The sequence below is a fragment of the Sorex araneus genome, chromosome 2 (genome assembly GCF_027595985.1).
Source record: "Sorex araneus isolate mSorAra2 chromosome 2, mSorAra2.pri, whole genome shotgun sequence".
Lineage (NCBI taxonomy): Eukaryota > Metazoa > Chordata > Mammalia > Eulipotyphla > Soricidae > Sorex > Sorex araneus.
In genome coordinates, this window is record NC_073303.1 from 45925430 (window position 1) to 45943821 (window position 18392).

General features: G+C 47.3%; 1 protein-coding gene across 1 annotated transcript in view; it reads left to right on the top strand.

Annotated features, from left to right (window-relative positions):
• SYK (spleen associated tyrosine kinase) overlaps positions 1-18392 on the top strand; it is an 81473-nt gene that overhangs the window by 38800 nt on the left and 24281 nt on the right. Inside the window, exons 3-4 of the mRNA XM_055127509.1 lie at positions 881-1041; positions 14702-14840. Coding sequence (XP_054983484.1) covers positions 881-1041; positions 14702-14840 — 300 coding nt within the window. The remainder of the gene's footprint in view (positions 1-880; positions 1042-14701; positions 14841-18392) is intronic.

Consider the following 18392-nt stretch of genomic DNA (forward strand, 5'->3'; position numbering starts at 1 on the left):
AGCTCATCTTTTCTCCCAGCCAAGCAGTGTGGCACTGTGTATATTAACCATAGTTTCTTTATCTGGTCACATGTTCATGGGCAAATTTTGGGCAGTTGTGAATAGCACTGCAATGAACACAAAAGAGCAAGTGTCTTTTCTGAATATAATTTTGGCGCCCCTGGGGGAGATGCCAAGAAGTAGAATTACTGCATCATACGGAAGTTAATTTCTAGTTTTATGGAGCCATAGCCATAGCGCAGCGGGTAGGGCGTTTGCCTTGCACGCGGCTGGCCCAGTTCAATTCCTCCGCCCCTCTTGGAGAGCCCGGCAAGCTACTGAGAGTGTCTCACCAGCACGGCAGAGCCTGGCAAGCTACTTGTGGCATATTCGATATGCCAAAAACAGTAACAACAGCCTCACAATGGAGACGTTACTGGTGCCCGCTTGAGCAAATCGATAAGCAACGGGATGACAGTGACAGTGACAGTGACGAGAAGTATTTGTATTCCAATAAAAGTTAGACTATTTTGCATTCTCACTTGCAGTGACGGGGTCCCTTTCCCCCCACATCCGCGCCAACACTGATTGCTCTTGTTCTTGGTTATGAGTGCAGTCTCACTCGTGGGAGTGATATCTCGTTCTTATTTTGATTTGCATCTCCCTGGTGATAAGTGATGCTGATCTTTGTAGTTTTCAGTCTGTTTTGCTATCCATGTGTGTGACAGTGCGTTAACATCAGGCAGTCTCTTTCGTTTCCCCTGCTCAGTAAGTGAACGAATAAGTAAATTTGAATGTGATCCTGTTTTACCACACTGGAGCCTGTGCAGGTCAAACTGATTTCCACATCTCCTTTGCGGTACTCCTTCATATCTCTGCTCCCCCCCCCCATCCCCGGCAGGGCCAAGCACTGGAGCAGGCCATCATCAGCCAGAAGCCGCAGCTGGAGAAGCTCATTGCTACCACAGCCCATGAGAAAATGCCCTGGTTCCACGGAAAAATCTCCCGGGATGAATCTGAGCAAATTGTCCTGATAGGATCAAAGACAGATGGAAAATTCCTGTAAGTAGAGTGTCATTTCCCATTACTCCCTCCCCCTCATCCTCTACAGACAGGGGAAACCCAGCTGTCCCTTCACTGGGTTCCACCTGACCTCACAGCGCAGGTCACATGTGGTCATCTGACTCAGCGTGCATCGGCCTGCTGGGAAGATGTAGGTGTCCAGACTAGAATTGATGATGCTGTGCTTGTGTCCCCAATATGAGCCCAGGGTGGACACCAAAGGGACCTCATGTTGAAGGAAAATAGCTGCAAATTCTACTCTGCATGCAAGTGTCAGGGTGATAGTCTCTTCGCGACCTGAGATCAGGACTCCAGTTCCTTCACACGCATGTCCCAATCCTGACTTCTGTTTTCATTCAAACTCAGTGCCAGTGAGGTGACAGGGAAGTTTCTGGATGCCACTCCTGGGGATGGACAGTGGGTCGCAGGCTAATTCCTCTGGGTGTCATGGCTGGGTGGACAGTGGTATGGATGACCTGGATTGTCCCCCTCTATCAGGTGAGCTGCTGGTGAAACGAGCCTCAAGACAACTTCTTTTCCCACTTGGGACACTTACCGACAAGCACAGTCCCTTGTGGTTAGGCGTGCTGAGTCACCCCCAGCTGAGAGGAAACTTTTCCTGGAAACACAAGTGTATTCCAAATAGCCACCCACTTGAGGAACTTTCCTCCCGTCTCACCATCAGCCCTCACCTGGAGCACTTTCTGTTGAGCTCATTAAAGAAGGGAAATTTCCTGGAATGGGGATGGGTGACGGGGGGTGGGGGAGGAATACTGAGTAAAAATTTTTTTTCCTAAAAAAGGGGTTGTCTATTAAGTAATTCCCAGGAACCTCATCCTCTAGTGTGGGTGATGCTTCCTGTTGTGACAGGTGGTGAATGTCTTCACGTGATGTGACTTTTTTTCTCTTGATTCGGCCTTTACTGCCAGTGATAACCCAGCAGCAATGAAGTGTGGTGATTGGCTAATCTTCTCAAATCTCTTAGTACTCTGGACAACTCCAGGGAAGCCTGTCCTGTGCAGGCCAAGGGGTCAGCCTCTGAGGGTGCAGCGGGGATGCCTCCTGCCTAGATCAGCAAAGCGTGAAGGCGCTGCCCCCTCCCCCAGCCCAGGGATTGGTCTCGTTTCCTGATATAACACCAATATTGCTAGATGCCAGTGGTGCCCTCTGAGAAATGTGTTGTTAGGCAGTTTCGTTATCTTCTAATCTCAAGTATAATGATATTAACCTAGGTGATCTAACCTACTATACACCTAGAATTTGGCCACTGTATATTGTTCCAAAAACACATGCCTTGATTATGGGTCACAAGGCTATATTTGTGTCCAGGTGTTGGGGAAAGAAGGACCAGATCTCTGCAATGAGCATTTGTGGCAGAGTCTATCCATTCTTCTGTCACTAAGTCTGCAATCTCTGTGTTTGAGTTACTCTGTGTAGAGTTAAGTAGCAAGAATGAGTCTTTGTTTGGGGCATTCACAAGTTTACATTTATCTTTTATGAAGTGATATATATATAGATATATGATATTATTTCACATACTACTGACATTTTATTTTTCATTCCAAGTCACAGACAAATCATGATTCTAGTAGTTTGATGGACTGATACGGGCAAAAAAAATTCCAGAAATGCATTTTCAATCACAAAATACTGACACGATCACAAAATTGATCACAAAAATACAGACTTCACCTTTCATATAGATCATCAGCCTGGGAGTGCCAGCCTGGGAACCAGTATTTACTGGTCTTGTGCTTAAAAATATCAAGAGTGAACTGCTAAAACATTGTCAGGACAGTCACCACCCAGAAAGACCTTTGCTATAATAAATAGACAAAACATTGTAGAAAGGCAGCATATCTCTAAGCATGATGCCTAGAGAAATCCTCACGGACGTAGTTTAAAAGCAAGAGGTGCATCCCAGAAAACATTCTGGCAAAGGAGTTATCTCTGGGTGTGCTATCTGACTCAGATTCCATTCTTTTCATCGACTGCTGTGAAATCACTGTGGAGGAGAACACCAGAGCAGATGGGCCCTGATGTCAGTAGTTCCAAATCATTGACCTGTGGATGAGGACTTAATCATAGGGGAACTTGATCATGGTTGTTACCAAGAGGGAGATGAAGACTTGGAGGCCGGGGCTCTGGCGTGTCTTTCCTGAAAAAGAAGCAGAAAATTCCACATCCAGGGAATCACAGTAGCTGACCTCGGTCCCACACTTCTCTCCCTGTGCCAAGCTGGGTGCTCAGCAAGTCCCCCAACAGGCAGGAGCTTTCTACAGGCAACTCTCATGAACCAGGTACTGTGGCCGTAAAGAGCGAAACTGAAGAGGAGGCTTACCTTGGAGATGACAGAGTAGTCCATGGCCACTCTTTAGGCCCTTGGGAGCATTTCTACTTTTTGTCCGTACTGGGGATTGCTGGTTTGGTTGTGCTAAAAATTGAACCGATGCCTCAGACATGCAAGTTAAGTGCTTTGTCATTGAGCTATATCCCTGCTGCCCTCCACCTGAAAAAAAAAAAAAAAAGCTTTTTTTCCTAGAGCATTTCTAGAGTTGGTTAGTCATCCCAATGGTTGGTTAGCTGTGGAATGAATATTCCTTCAATTCGTATATTTAGACCCTAGCTCTGACCCCCCAGTGTAATGATAATCGGAGGTGGCTCTGAGAGGAACAGGTTTGCTTGAGGTGAGAAGGGGAACTGTGACGGCAGTAGTTTCCCAGTGGACAGGGTGTTGCTGGCCCTTTGAGGAGACAGAGAGTGATTATCTCTGGGTCCTCACCAGACCTAGACCTGCCAGTAGCTTGGTCTTGGGCTTCACCCTCCAGGACCCTGAGCACTGAAATATGAGTTGTTTGCCTTGTCTCTGGTGTAGATAGCAGTGGGGCTCAGACTTCTGTCTCCGTGTGAGGTCTGTCATATAGAAAGTGCCAGCCAACCTGGAGGAGGGTACAGCTCCGTCTCCGTGCGGGGTCAGCCAAACGGGAAGCGCCATCCATTCTGGGTGAGGGTACAGCCTGTCTCTGTGTGGGGCCCGTCAGACAGGAAGTGACCAGCCATCCTGGCCAGGGTTACAGCTCTGCCACTGTGGGACAGCAGGGCCTGTGGCGGAGTGTATGCGCTGACTCGGGGGTGCATCCCCTCAGCCCGCCGACCCTCTAGGTGAGGTTGCCACTTTGAGAAACTGCATAGCTCTGGGGTGACTGAAAAATGAATCTGTTCAAGAGTGAAAACAATGTGTATTTTCTAAAATATTCTGTATTTCCTCCTAAAAAGGAAAGAGCCCAGATTTGGGAGATACAGAGCATATACAAGTTTGGAACCCTCTTTTTTCCTTAAAAGGAAAGAAGCATTAAATTTGGTGCAAAATATATTTTTAAAGTGAAAAAAATCAATAAGTTCCAAATTGTAAAAATCATTAGTACAATATTTTTTCTTAAATGTGATAACTTTTACCTAACTGCATGACATATCTGATTAGCACTTTTGACATTTTTGGCTGCAGTTTCCCACTGTCTCTTTCACTTAACAAATAATTAATTCATGTTATATATATGTGTCTTCACTAGGTTGCAACTGATCATTAGTAAGGCCTGGACATTTTTAGGATCATTGCCAATGCTGAGAAAGGAAGTTAATGTGGCAGAAAGAGTGTGTAAATACCGTTAGTAAATCACACATAACCTCAGCCCATGTGGTTACATCACTGAGCCTTTCTGGACAAGCCTTGGGGCAGACAGTGGTTCTCTGACTGTCCAGTGCAGACATCACCTTACCATGTGGTTCATGAAAGGCAGCCAGTCCTCACGCAATGAGGCTACTCCGAGTTCATGCTGTGTCTTTGGCCTGTGCAGTGTCCTGCCTTTCACTTTTGAAGTATCTTAGAATGACAACAACAAATCTTTCAAATGAATCCCATATCTTGTATCACTGTATCACTGTCATCCCATTGTTCATCGATTTACTCGAGCAGGCACCAGTAACATCTCTATTACACTCAGCCCTGAGATTTTAGCAGCCTCTCCTTACTGTCTTTCCTAATGATCGGAGGCTCTTTCAGGGTCAGGGGAATGAGATCTATCGTTACTGTTTTGGGCATAACGAATACACAACGGGTAGCTTGCCAGGCTCTGCCATGCGGGCAGGATACTCTTGTAGCTTGCCGGGATCTCCAAGAGGTATGTATATATCTTTTACTGTATTTGGAATATGAATATGCCATGGGGAGCTTTCTAGGCTCCCCCATGCGGGCAATAGACTCTTGGTAGCTTGTCAGGTTCTCCAAGAGGGAGAACAAGGCTATTAGATGTTGCACGGCCACAAAGCTTCCGGGAGCTTGGTCTTATAGTCTCTGGATGTTGGCCGTTGGTGAGATTACAGGTGAGATTACACCCATATCCTGTAAAGGTCCCTTTTGTGTGTGATTTTGTAAGGAGTAGATTTTGTATTGATTCTCATCCAAATTTCTTGAAACATTACAAGCCCAAGAACAAGTTCAAGGTACATTTAAAACATGCATGGCAGGTGTCCAAATAGAGGAATGAGTGTCAGTGAGGAAAGCTGCTATTTCCTCTGGCCTCACATGCTAGGGGAAAGGGCAGCTCAGATAGAGAAGGGAACACCAAGTAGAGGATGTCGGGAGGACCCATTCGGGTTGGTAGATGCGAGCTGAAAGTAGACTATAGACCGAACACGATGGCCACTCAATACCTCTATTGCAAACTACAACACCCAAAAGGGGAGAGAACAAAGGGGAATGCCCTGCCACAGAGGCAGGGTGGGTGGTGGGGATGGGGTGGGGGTGGTGAGAGGGATACTGAGTTCATTGGTGGAGGTGAAGGGGCACTGGTGGAGGGATGGGTAAACGATCACTGTATGAGTGAAATGCAAACACAAAAGTTCATAAGTTTGTGACTGTACATCACAGTGATTCTCTAATAAAATTTTTTTTAAAAAGCTGCTATTTCCTATTGGTTGTAGTTAATGCATTAATAAGGGCCCAGGACTGTTTTCACTGTTGCTACTTCTGGACTTGAAATATTTGTCACTTAAAAAGAAGTTATAAAGAGTTGTTCAACACAATATGTGTGCATTCTGCTACAATGTGCCAGGGTGGTAGCAGGAGTGAGGAGATGTGGCAGAGATGAGCCTCTGCTCGTGCTTTCAGGCAAGGAAGCAGCACAGCATGCCCCTCCCTCACATTGTCCCTTACAATTTTCATGACTCTGGACTACTCTTTGTTTGGATTCTTTCTCTCTAGTTACTTACTGTCAGCTTCCTGGATCTGAACGCCATGAGTTCAGAAAAGTGTCTCATGGGAAGGAATATTTCTAGGGAAGGGCCCTCTAGCTGAAACTCTGACCAGTAAGAAGAGTCAGCATCGAAGGAGAAGAAAATCAGGCAGGCAGCACAATGTCCACAAAAGTGTTGGGGACAAGATCAGAATCCCCGGGATGTGGTTGCACAAAGGTGAGGGGTGAACCAGGCAGGAAGTCCCCCACGGGGACAGAAGATGCAATGGATTGTCACCTTGGGGGTGTTGAAAAGTTGAGGGGGTCAGCAGTGATGTCTTAGGTAAATCAGACTACAGATGCCACCACTATAGGATGGGAGGTGACCAATTTTAGGGGAGAGGATGGAAGACCACCAGTCAACCATGGTGCTGACTTTAGGGATGAAAATGAAGGAACTGAAGAGAAGCACCAGGGGAGAGCAGCTCCTCCGAGGGCCTGGAGGAGTCCGGGTAGTGGTCGTGCTGCCCTGCTGGACTCCTGGGCCAGTTCGTGGGCCAGGGACATCAGCGAGACTTTCAGTCCTGAGGTCCTGACCTTTCAGCCAGTCACACAGAGTGTGAAGAGTGGGGGGAATGGCAGCGGAGGCTTCTGTAGGGAAGAGGCAGGTGTTAGGTCAGACATGGCGGTTTGCGGCAACCAAGAACAAATGTTGCCTATGCAGCAGCCGAATTGTGCTGGCTGGGAGGGGCAGCTGAGAAACCAAGGCGGGGGAGCCCAGAGAGTCTGAGTTTGATGTTCTGAGAGACACAGGACTGGGGCAGACAAGAAGGGGCTGGGAGCTGTGGCCTGTGGACCTCACTCTGTGGCCACAGAGTGGCCCATCCCCTAGGGTAGGTAGGGGTGGCCTCAGCACCTGCTCTGGCCTGTGGTTGCTGTATGTGAGGGCTGGGATAGCTCGGCACACCCCTTTCCCACCACAGCTCTTGAGCACATCAGTAGAATCACCCCCTGGGTGGCCTGCAGGGGCCGGACAGTGCGAGACCCTCTGAGTCAAAGTGACTCGGACCATTAGAAACCACAGTGGTCAGCCACCTACCCAGCCTCCAAGGAAAATCAATCCCTGTGTGGCAGACTCTGGTTTCTGCGTCTGAAAGTCCCTTATCCCTTCCAAGGAAATCAACTCTTGGATCTTTGAGGCATTCCTTTGCTATTAACCTTTCCAGGTGGATATGGCATGACTCAGTTTCTTCCTTTCTTTTCATCTCCTCTGCTCTCCTTCTGCTTCTAATTCCCTCTCCCCTCTCCTCAATTCCCTGCCCCTCCATGTCTTTTTCCATCGTAGATGCACACCCCACATCATCCTCATCCTCCTTTCCACAGACACAGACACACACACCCTCATGTATGCCACTTGGTTGTGGGGCTCTGAAGATGAAACAAGGGTCGATGTGAATTGATGGTCCAGCAAAGCATGCACCATGCCGTCTGCAGAGGTGTGTGAGGAGCTGAGATGGCTTATATCCCACCCTTGAGTATTCAGATTTTCCCTTTCACTAACACCTTACCCTTACCTTCACCCCTCTCCCACCAGGGGGACTGGGTAACAAATATAAACTTTGCTTTGGAAATAGGTGCTAGCAATCTTTTTTGGATATACGTGCAACTTGGTATAAGGTTGCCGTGAAAGATGTGTGAGGCAGATGTGATAACTACATTATGGAAACTCCTTATGAAAGATGTTTCTGCAGTGTGGTATGTTTTTAGAGGTAGCTGCAAAGAATGCACACTTGTGTTCCTGGGAGCAAAGAATAAATGTAAATTAGGAGAAACAATGAAGAATGCATGCAGTACCTTTCTGGAGTTCCATGGGACTAGTACACCCTCTTGTGTAGTTGACGTAAGCAGTGGGTCACCTGGGCTGGTCAGTGCACTGGTTGCCACTCACTTTCGATCTTTTAACTCACTTTGACTTACAAACACACATTTGTAATAGGTTTCCACACTTGTTGATACTGTTGCTGTTAGTCTAGGAACTGACCTATGGCCTGTGATCTACCTAAACTAGATGAACAAGAGTTTGATATTCTCATGGTTCATCAGAGTCTGAATCACGTATGCAGTTGGACGTGCTTTGCATCCCAAGTACTAGGTGATTTGACTGAGTGAGGAGTTAACCCTAACACAGCTTTCACATAGAAACTCAAGTGACTGAGCCAAGAAGCCCAGCCACTTAATAACTCTTACTTGAACAACTTAGTTCATTTCCTTTGTTTTACTCAACAATAAATGGGGACAATGTATGTTTTATCTGAATTGCTATGAAGATGAAGAAAATGATGAGTAGAAAGGTAAACAAGAGATGATTACATATCTGCTGCTTACAACCATGGAAAATACACAGTTCTTTCTGGAAAATACATAGCTATTTCTAAAACATGCAAAACTTTTTTTTCTTCAAATATTACTGTTCCTTCTTCAAGAACTCTTATTAAATCAGAGCAGGGATTCTTAAACTTTTTCCACTTGCAAGCCCTCTTCACTGAGAAATTTCCATATAATCTCGGGTATATAGTTACATACATTAAATAGTGGGCGCTGTAACACTGTAGCACTATAGTCCCATTGCTCATCGATTTGCTCGAGTGGGCACCAGTAACATCTCCATTGTGAGACTTGTTACTATTTTTGGCATATCGAATACACTACGGGTATCTTGCCAGGCTCTGCTGTGTGGGCGGGATACTCTCAGTAGATTGCCAGGCTCTTTGAGAGGGACGGAGGAATCGAATCAGGGTTGACCACATGCAAGGCAAATGCCCTACCCTCTGTGCTATTGCTCCAGTCCAAATAGTGGGCATAACATTAAATATTTACTGATAATAAATCATAAATTGATTTTAAAATAATTTCCAAAATTTTTATTATAGCATTGTGATTCACCAAATTGTTCATAACATAGTTGTTCTAGGCATCAAATGTTCCAGTGCTATTCTGACCTCCAGTGTCCCCTTTCTTCCACCAGTGTGCCCCCTTTCCCACCCATTACCCCAGCACACCCTCTTGCAGGCATACTTAAATTCACTTCATATTGTTTGTTACAAAGCAAAGGCAAATGGAACTGTCAAATTTTAAATCAATAATTCAATAATAGTTAATTTGTGAGAACGGTTATGTCTCACAATGATGTCAACTAAAGTCATTGTGTGAGGACCTACTGTTCCAGGTAGTGCGAGGCGAGCCTTCCGTGCCGTTGTTTAGGCTTATTGAGTGGGGTGACCCCTGCCACTTTCCCATCAGGTGTGCTGTGACCCTACTGGGCTGACTGCACTGTGAAACATGGAGTGTCCAGGAGCTATAGATCTGGAACAGTTTGGTGGCCTAGCAGTTGTAGAGCTGGATCATTTCTATGTCGGAGAGTGTTTGATATGGCTGTAGACGGCTGCTCCAGGCTAAAACGAGACTCTGCTCCCCCTCATTCCAAGAAGACCCAGAGTTCTCAGCCCAGACCCATCTACTGGGCAGATTTGGTGATATCATGTTCTTTTGGAGATGTGATGGCAAGATGGGTAGTACTGGCTGTAGCACTGTCATCCCGTTGTTCATCAATTTGCTCGAGTGGGCACCAGTAACATCTCCATTGTGAGACTTGGTGTTACTGTTTTTGGCATATTAAACATGCCACGGGTAGCTTGCCAGGCTCTGCCGTACGGTACGTGCGGGATACTCTCTGAAAGGGATGGAGGAATCAAACCCAGGTTGGCCATGTGGAAGGCAAATGCCCTACCTGCTGTGCTATCACTCCAGATATTTTTAAATTAGGAGACTCCATATAAGATTACAGCCCATAATTTAAAAAGCTCAGCCTTAGACCTTTCCAGGCCATCTTTGGAAAGGAGAGAGTGCCATTCTCTGTGTGCAGCAGAGCAAGCAATTCTAGAGCAGATACCACTGGAGTGAGAGCAGAAACGGGCCAGGAGGAAGGACAGCCCCTCCTGGGAGACCCGCTTCCGGCGTCCTGTGCCCAAGGCACCCACATTCGGCCTTTTCTTTACTCTTGCCCTAGGGCCTCTGGGGTGTCTGTCTAAACACTAGCACTGGCTTCCGCTTCATTGGGAACTTTGTGCAAGTGCAATTGTGATGCCACTTTGTGTTCCTGGTACCCTCTGTGTTCATGGCAGTTGGTTCATTTCAGGGCTCCGTGAGGTTCCATCGTGTGAATGAAGCCCCTTTACTTGATGTACTTGCTCTGCTGTCTGCAAGCATTTGGCTTACTTGCAGGGTGTGCAGACAGAGTTTCTGCAGTTTTCCTAGTTCTGTGCAGAGGGCAGGGTTTTGGGGAACCTGGAACTGAATTGCTGACTCATGGTTGAACAGGTTCCATTTCTGCGAACAAACCAAATTACATTTCAAAGTAGTGGTGCCAACTCACATGCCCACCAGCAGCGGGCAAGGACATGCTGTGTACTCTCAGCTTCACGGGGTTTGCTGTCAGTCCTTTTAAGGTTTGTATTCTGGGGGCAGTGAAGTAGCAGGTGATGTGCTTGCTTGCATATGGCTGAGCTGGGTTATGTCCTCGGCACCACATATGGTCCTCTGAGCACTTGCAGGAGCGATCCCTGAGCAAATGAGTCAGGAGTAAACTCTGAACACAGGTGGGTGGGACCTAAATAACAAACAAACAAAAATTGTGTTCTTTTGTCCTCCAAATTTTATTTTATTTAAGCACTATGAGTTACAAAGTTATTCATAGGTGGATTTTTGACATGCAATGTTCCATCACTGATCCCACCACCGTGTCAACTTCCCTCCACCAGTGTCCCCAGCTTCCCTCTCCTGACCACACCCCACCTTCAGCCTGCTCTCTTGACAGGCGAAATTTTACTTTTGGTTGTAAAATTTGGGTCTCCTGATTTCAGTGTTGTTGACTCTGTGGTTTGGATATTCAGTTCCATCATTCCTTAACTAGAAGATATCATGTTAAATGAAGTAAGCAGAATAAAAAGGACAAAGGGTGGTATTACTTATATCTGGTACTCAGAGTACCTGAATAAGGAAATGCAATGGTTTAAAGGGGAGATGGCTAAAAAGAAAATCTATTCTGAAGTCTTGTTAATGGTGTTTCTGTGGTGATCTCAGTTTGCATTTTGCGTTTCTCCTGAGGCGTTGGCATCACCCTACTGGGCAGTTTGTGATCTTCTGGAACAAACAAGGAAAAGTTGATCAGCATTCAGGGTGCAATGAGGGAGCTATGGGCCCAGAGTGATAGCACAGTGAGTAGTGCATTCGCCTTGCACACAGCCCACCCAGGGTCCATCCCCGACATTCCATATGGTCCCCCCCAGGCAATGCCAGGGATAATTCCTGAGTGCAGAGCCAAAAGTAATACTTCAGGTGTGACCCCAAAAGCATAAAACAAAAAGGAATGAAGGAGTGTTGGATTATAGTTCTAAACATTTTAGGTTTAACATTGGTTTGCCGGTTCTCCTCTGACCCTTCTCCTCCATGACAAGGAGTTTAGATTTACTGAGTAACATCCATCACAGTGCTCCTGAAGCACTTCCGTTTCAGTATTCATCTTTAACTTCTCCTTTGTTCTACTTCCCTTGTCTGTTAATCACTCATTTCCCCTAAGCAGTGACTTGTAAAGTCAAATTCTCAGAAATCTGATTTTGTATTTGTAAGTGAATTATTGCTTTTCTCTTTCCCTTATGTTCTTTGCATAATTTACTTCAGAGCAATGTCCTTTTTGTATAGACATAGGAAGACAGTTAATGCCATGCTTTTGTAACTTGGGAGTTAATTGACTCTGAATAATATTCACTCCTGGGCATTTGTTTTCTTGACTTAAGCCTCAGTTGCCCTTAGTTCCTTCCTAGCACCTCAAAAGCAGGGTCTCAACTAGGGACTGAATGGACCCAGGGCAAGCTGTGAGCTACCCTAGCATCAAAATGGGCCAGGCCAAGCTCCATAATACTTAACTATAAGTTGAGTTTCTCTCCCTGCCCTGAGCAGAGCCCTGGCAGCCGAGGACCTGCAGAATCCAGCCACAGCCATGTTCAAGGCCACTCTCCACACATTCGGATGAGCCTCACGCATGAAGGAACCAGCAGAGGAACCCAGGTGTGAGGGACCCGGGACTGAGATCTCCAAGCCTGCTTGGACCAGGACTGGGCCTCTACCCAGATCCCCCATTTTCCCAGTAGCTTGGCAGCCACACCTACAAACTGCCCCCAGTGCCATGCAATCCCATCAACAGCCAAGATCCAGAGACTATAAAACAAAGCTCCCAGAAGTGTGTGGCCACATTTGCTGCTTTCTCTTGGAGAATGTGGCAAGGTACCGAGAGCATCCTGCCCCACACGGCAGAGCCTGGCAAGTTCTCCGTGGCATATTCGATACGCCAAATACAGTAACAATGGGTCTCATTCCCCTTACCCTGAAAGAGCCTCCAATACAGCACCACTGGGAAGAACAAGTAAAGAGAGGCTCTAAAATCTCAGGAGTAGGATAAATGGAGATGTTACTAGCACCCGCGCAAGCAAATTGATGGTCAACGGGATGACAGTGATAAAGTGAAGAGCGTGGTCATGAACAAATTCTGTCATGATCCAAAGAGTAACAACTGTATTAGGACCCTGCTAGGGTTAGGAAAGACTGACCTAGCCTGAGCACTGTAGTCTGAGATCTATAGTGAGATGTCCTCAGGAGAGCTACCCTATAAGCTTGATATATCTTTTGCTGTGTCCATACAAAATGACCAATATTAAGAAGTAAATTAAGATGAATGTTTAAATGGTTGTTGGACTAAGGAAAGAAGAAACACACTCTCTGGTACTTGGCCCTTGAACAGACCTCCTGGCTGCATGAGATCTTTGTCTTATCTTAGAAGAGCTTCCCCAGAAGGAAGGGCCTTTACGTCTGTTGGTTGTGCTGTCTTACCTGTGTGTAGTTGCTACCCCCAACCCTTGGAGTGGGAGAATAAGTAGGTTGTGGGAGTGGGCAGAGAAGGAGATGGGCAGTGCGTGAGACTGGAAAGAGGCGGAGGAGGAATAAATGGCAACTGATTGCCAACCAGCCTGGCTCCTGTTTTTTACCTTCTTTCATCCATCACTGTCAGCCATCTGGGGTGGGAAGATGGCCTAACCACCAAACACACGTGGATAGAGAGCATGCACTCTTTTTATTTTGTGATTATACAAAGTAGCTAGATATGAATCCAAAAAATCAAGCTCAGTTACCCTTTATTGCCTATCTGGCCCTGAGAGTGTACATGCGAAGGATGCATCTACAGATGTGAAGATTATCGATGTGAAAAGATACTGAGGTGTGACCTTGTGACATCATCCTCACGAGGACATCTGTGTTTTGTGTATATGGAAGTACTTAATGCTTGGTATTGAGAATTTGTATTGTTCCTCATACTTCCAAAGCCTTCTACTTTATTTTTATTATTATTATTATCACTATTATTATTATTATTTTGCTTCTAATGCTTCTGAAACAGCCAAAGCAGTCCCATGTTATGAAACAACTTCCTTAAAACAGACTCTAGATGGGTGGTAGTACAGGGGTTAGGGCACGTGCCTTGAATGCATCTGAGCTGGGAATCTGTTCCCAGTACCCCACATGGTATTCTGAGCACTGTCAGGAGTGATCCTGGAGTGCAGAGCCAGGAGTAAGCCCTGAGCACAGCTTGGTGTAGCCCCCAAACAAGCAAACAATGCAAACTCAGGTCACCCCTCTATAAAACATTTTAGTGTTATCTATATTTTACTTTTCTCTGTATCTTCTCTTTATGGTTTTCATTTTTTGTTGTTATTGTTGTAAGGGGACATAGCCGGCAGTGCTCAGGCATTGCTGTTGGCTCTGTGCTCAAGGCTGACTTCTGCTAGATGTCAGGATTCGCACCCAGGTTTGCTGTGTGCAAGCCAAGCACCATACCCACTACCCTGTCTCTCCAGCCTCTGAGACAGTAGGTGAGGGCCAGTCTGACTTGCCCTCCCCTCCCTGGGAGGCAACAGGGAGGCCCTGAGGCTGCAAGTCTTCATGTGGTTCCCAGGGTCCTAGGGAAACCCTCACCCAACACCCCATTGTGTGCAGGGTCGACAGTGGGGCTGCAGTGCCTGGGATGGGGCCCCACAGAGCCCAGGGCACAGAGAGGAGAGAGGAAGAGGTGTCGGAGTGTCAGCCCAGCTCCAGGGCCCCAGGTGCTCCAGAGCTAACAGCTTCAGCAGCAGAAGAGGGTCCCGTGAGTCAAGTCTCAGCTGTGGCCCTTACAGCAGGTCCTTGTCCCCAAGAAGGGGGCAGGGTCCTCCACCCTGCGTTCAACCCCTGGCTGGAGCTATACCCAGTGCAGCTGTACCTCCCCCCGGCACTGCTCTGACACTCCTGCACACAGTGACCCCCACTGTCTGCTCTCTGACCAGGATCAGGGCCAGGGACAGCAGCGGCTCCTACGCCCTGTGCCTGCTGCACGAGGGGAAGGTCCTGCACTACCGTATCGACAAGGACAAGACGGGGAAGCTCTCCATCCCTGCCGGCAAGAAGTTCGACACGCTCTGGCAGGTACTGGCCCCGGGTGACTGATGAGAAACACTTCCGGGACGGATTCGGGAATGGTGAAGGAGGGTCTCGCTGCCCATCCATGGTGAAGGCAGGGGTCTGTGTCCACCCACGGCAAGGGCCGGGCTCTGTGTTTGTCCGTGATGACCGTGGGTCTCTGTTCACCCACAGTGAGTGGGGTTCTCTGCGCACAGTCGCAGTTCTCTGGTTCTTCAACATTTTTAAGAGTGAATGTGTTGTGTGATAGAGATGCTCAGACTCAGAGTTGGAAATAGAAAAATTTATTGGAAAGTAGAGAAACACTCTCCCAACAGGGAAGAACTCAGTATTAGACTAAGAGTGGCTCCATTTTTGTAGGGTTTTTAAAGAAAAACTGGGTCTGTGTTTCTTATCAAAGTCTCAGAGGATTCTCATTTCTTTCCCAGAGAGTCTTGCCAATTTAAGGTCCATTTGTGTTGTTAAGATAAGATGAATCTCTTTCATCCACACTTAGACTGGTGGGGATCGTCTGTTTATTTAAGACCTTTTGGATTATATACTCCACCATATGCCCAAGTGTTGCCTCATAATTTCTTAGTCTTCTGTGAGTCCAAGGTTTGGGGCAGGATTTATGGTGCTGGGAAAGTTCCCAGGAAGATCCCAGGAACTTGCAGGGATATTTAAAATATATAATGAATACAGCTAACATGGAGCCCCTCACAACAGCTGGTCAGGGGTAAAACTGCACTTCCTCTTTCAGGTCCCCATGCTCATTCCCAGAGTCGAAGGTGGAGCAGGTAGCTGTGTTCTTGTGAGAGGAACAGGCTCTCCAGGACACAGGTCCCCAATCTATCGGGCTTACTTCTTCCTTTACAGAAAAGTGCCTCACAGTCAGTGCCCCCAGTCTGCCTTCTTCAAGTGAACAACTGGAAGTGCTCCCCTTAATTGCACCAAAGCTACTACCACCCCATCCTGAATTGAGCCTAGAGCAGCTGGTCCCAGGAGTGAGGCCTGGGTGTCTGGCAAAGGTGGCGTGGACAAGGTTGATGACACTCCTTTGAGCTGAGAAGCCAAGTTGAAGAAGCATTGCTGGGTGCTGTTCTCACTGCAGGATGAGACTGGGTGGAAATCGTGGCCCAAATGTCTTCCCACACTATTCTCAGGGCTTTGTTTCTCCTAGGCTGTTCAACTCTGCTGGAGAAGATGTGTGTGTGTGTGTGTGTGTGTGTGTGTGTGTGTGTGTGTGTGTGTGCGCGCGCGCGCGCGTGTGCACATGCACGTGTGCACCTATGTCTGTGTCTGTGTCTGTGTATCCATGTGTCTGTGTGTCTGTGTGTATAATAAATATATTTTTAAATTTTGGGGCCCTTGGGCCATACCTGGTGATGCAATCAGGGGTCACTCCTGGCAGGGTTCTAGGGACCATATGGGGTACCAGGGATTGAACCCAGCCAGCCAGACAGGGGGCATCAACTTTGCAGTTCTAACATTGCTGTGAGCTGATGAGCTGAAGAGGAGGGCAGTGGCTGGTACTCAGCAGCCCTGGGTACCCCCTATCTGTGCAGCCCCCTGTAATCCAGGTGCTCCAGAGACAAGCCCTGTCAGCTCAACAACCAATTGAACTTTGGTGGGTGAGGCTCGTAATCATCGCTCCCATGAAGTTAATTGCCGGGAAAGTACCTGGCCGAAATGTATCACTTAAATGGTGGAGAAGGGGGAATCCTTCTTCCACTTGCTGTATTCAGTTTGTTATTATTACTGGTGGGGGCCATACTTCGCCATCCTCCTGGGTTGGTCCTGGCTCTGAGTTCAGGGTTTCTCCCCTCAGTGCTGAGGCTCACACCTGGTCCCCCACATCCAGATCAAGCTCTCTGCCTCTTGAGCCATCACCAGCGCCTGCATCCTGCTTCTTTGGGTGTGGGGGAGCACACTCAGCAAAACTCAGGGATCATTCCTGGCTCTGCACTCAGGAATCACTCCTGGTGGTGCTCAGGGGAGCATACGGAATGCTGGGGATTGAGCCCAGGTTTGACCTGTGCAAGGCGAAGGCGCTGTACGTGAAAGTACTCACTCCAGCTCCTGCATTCTGCTTCTTACGCAGTACTCAGTCTCTTCCCTAGATGCTGGGTATGATTTCCTTCAGAGGGCAGTTGGGCCACACCCGGAAGTGCTCTGGGTTCACTTCTGGCTCTGTGCTCAGGGATCACTCTGGTGAGCTTGGGGTACCATATGGGGTGAAGGGATCAAATCCTGATAGGTCACACGCAAGGCAAGTGCTCTACTCACTGTCCTATCTCTCTAGCCCGAACCAGATATTATTAATCGTCATCGTCACACTTGCATTGGCTTAGGGCTCAGTAGCATGTATCTCACTGACTGCCGGGTGCGTGGTTTGAGCAGTCTTGATTTGCAGAAGCGTTTAACCAACAGAGGTAGGTGAGAATGAGACATGCGGCCTCCCAGTATTAATTGCCCAGCACAGTCATTCACTCGGATAAGAATTGCAGATGTCCTGTATCGAAGGGGCCCGAGTCTTCCAGCCCAGCACACACAGCGCCAGGCTCAGCACCAGTCCTTTTTTTAATTTAAAAAATTTTTATTGAATCACTGTGAGATGGTTACAAGCTTTCATGTTTGGGTTACAATCTCACAATGATCAAACACCCATCCCTCCACCAGTGCACATTCCCCACCACCAATATCCCGGGTATACCCCCCCTTTCCCACCCTCCCCCTGCCTCCATGGCAGACAATATTCCCCATACTCTCTCTCTACTTTTGGGCATTATGGCTTCAACACAGACACTGAGAGGTCATCATGTTTGTTCCATTATCTACTTTCAGCATGCATCTCCCTTCCCAACTGGTTCCTCCAGCCATCATTTTCTCAGTGATCCCTTCTCTATTCCATCTGCCTTCACCCCTCTGCTCATGAAGCAATCTTTCAGCTATGGGACAATCCCCCTGGCCCTTGTATCTACTGTCCTCAGGTGTCAGCCTCATGTGATGCTAACCTACATCCCACAAATGAAGTGCAGTCCCTCTATGTCTTTCCCTCTCTTTCTGACTTCTTTCACTTAGCATGATACTCTCCATGTTTATCCATTTATAAGCAAATTTTATGACTTCATCTCTCCTAACAGCTGCATAGTATTCCATTGTGTAGATGTATCAAAGTTTCTTTAACCAGTGATCTGTTCTAGGGCACTCAGGTTGTTTCCAGATTTTGGCTGTTGTGAACAGTGCTGCAGTGAATATATAGGTACAGATGTCATTTCTACTGTCAGCACCAGTCCTTATCATTGGCTAAACACCCTTATCACAGGTTCTAAACCTCTGCCGTCACTGTCAAGCTAAATTGCTAGAAAGTTCCTTCCCAAGATTATGTTTAGCTGTTGGTTGAGTCCTCTGGCCTGCCCTTGTCTTTAGCCATAATGAAGTTTTTGTTATGGGTGTGTCCCAAAAAGCTCCCATCTCTCTACTAACAAAGAGCCTCAGAAATGCCAGCAATAGCTTCCATCTTGGACAGGGATTAGTGGGCTTTCTGGTGATACCCTAGGTACCCTGGCACCCTAT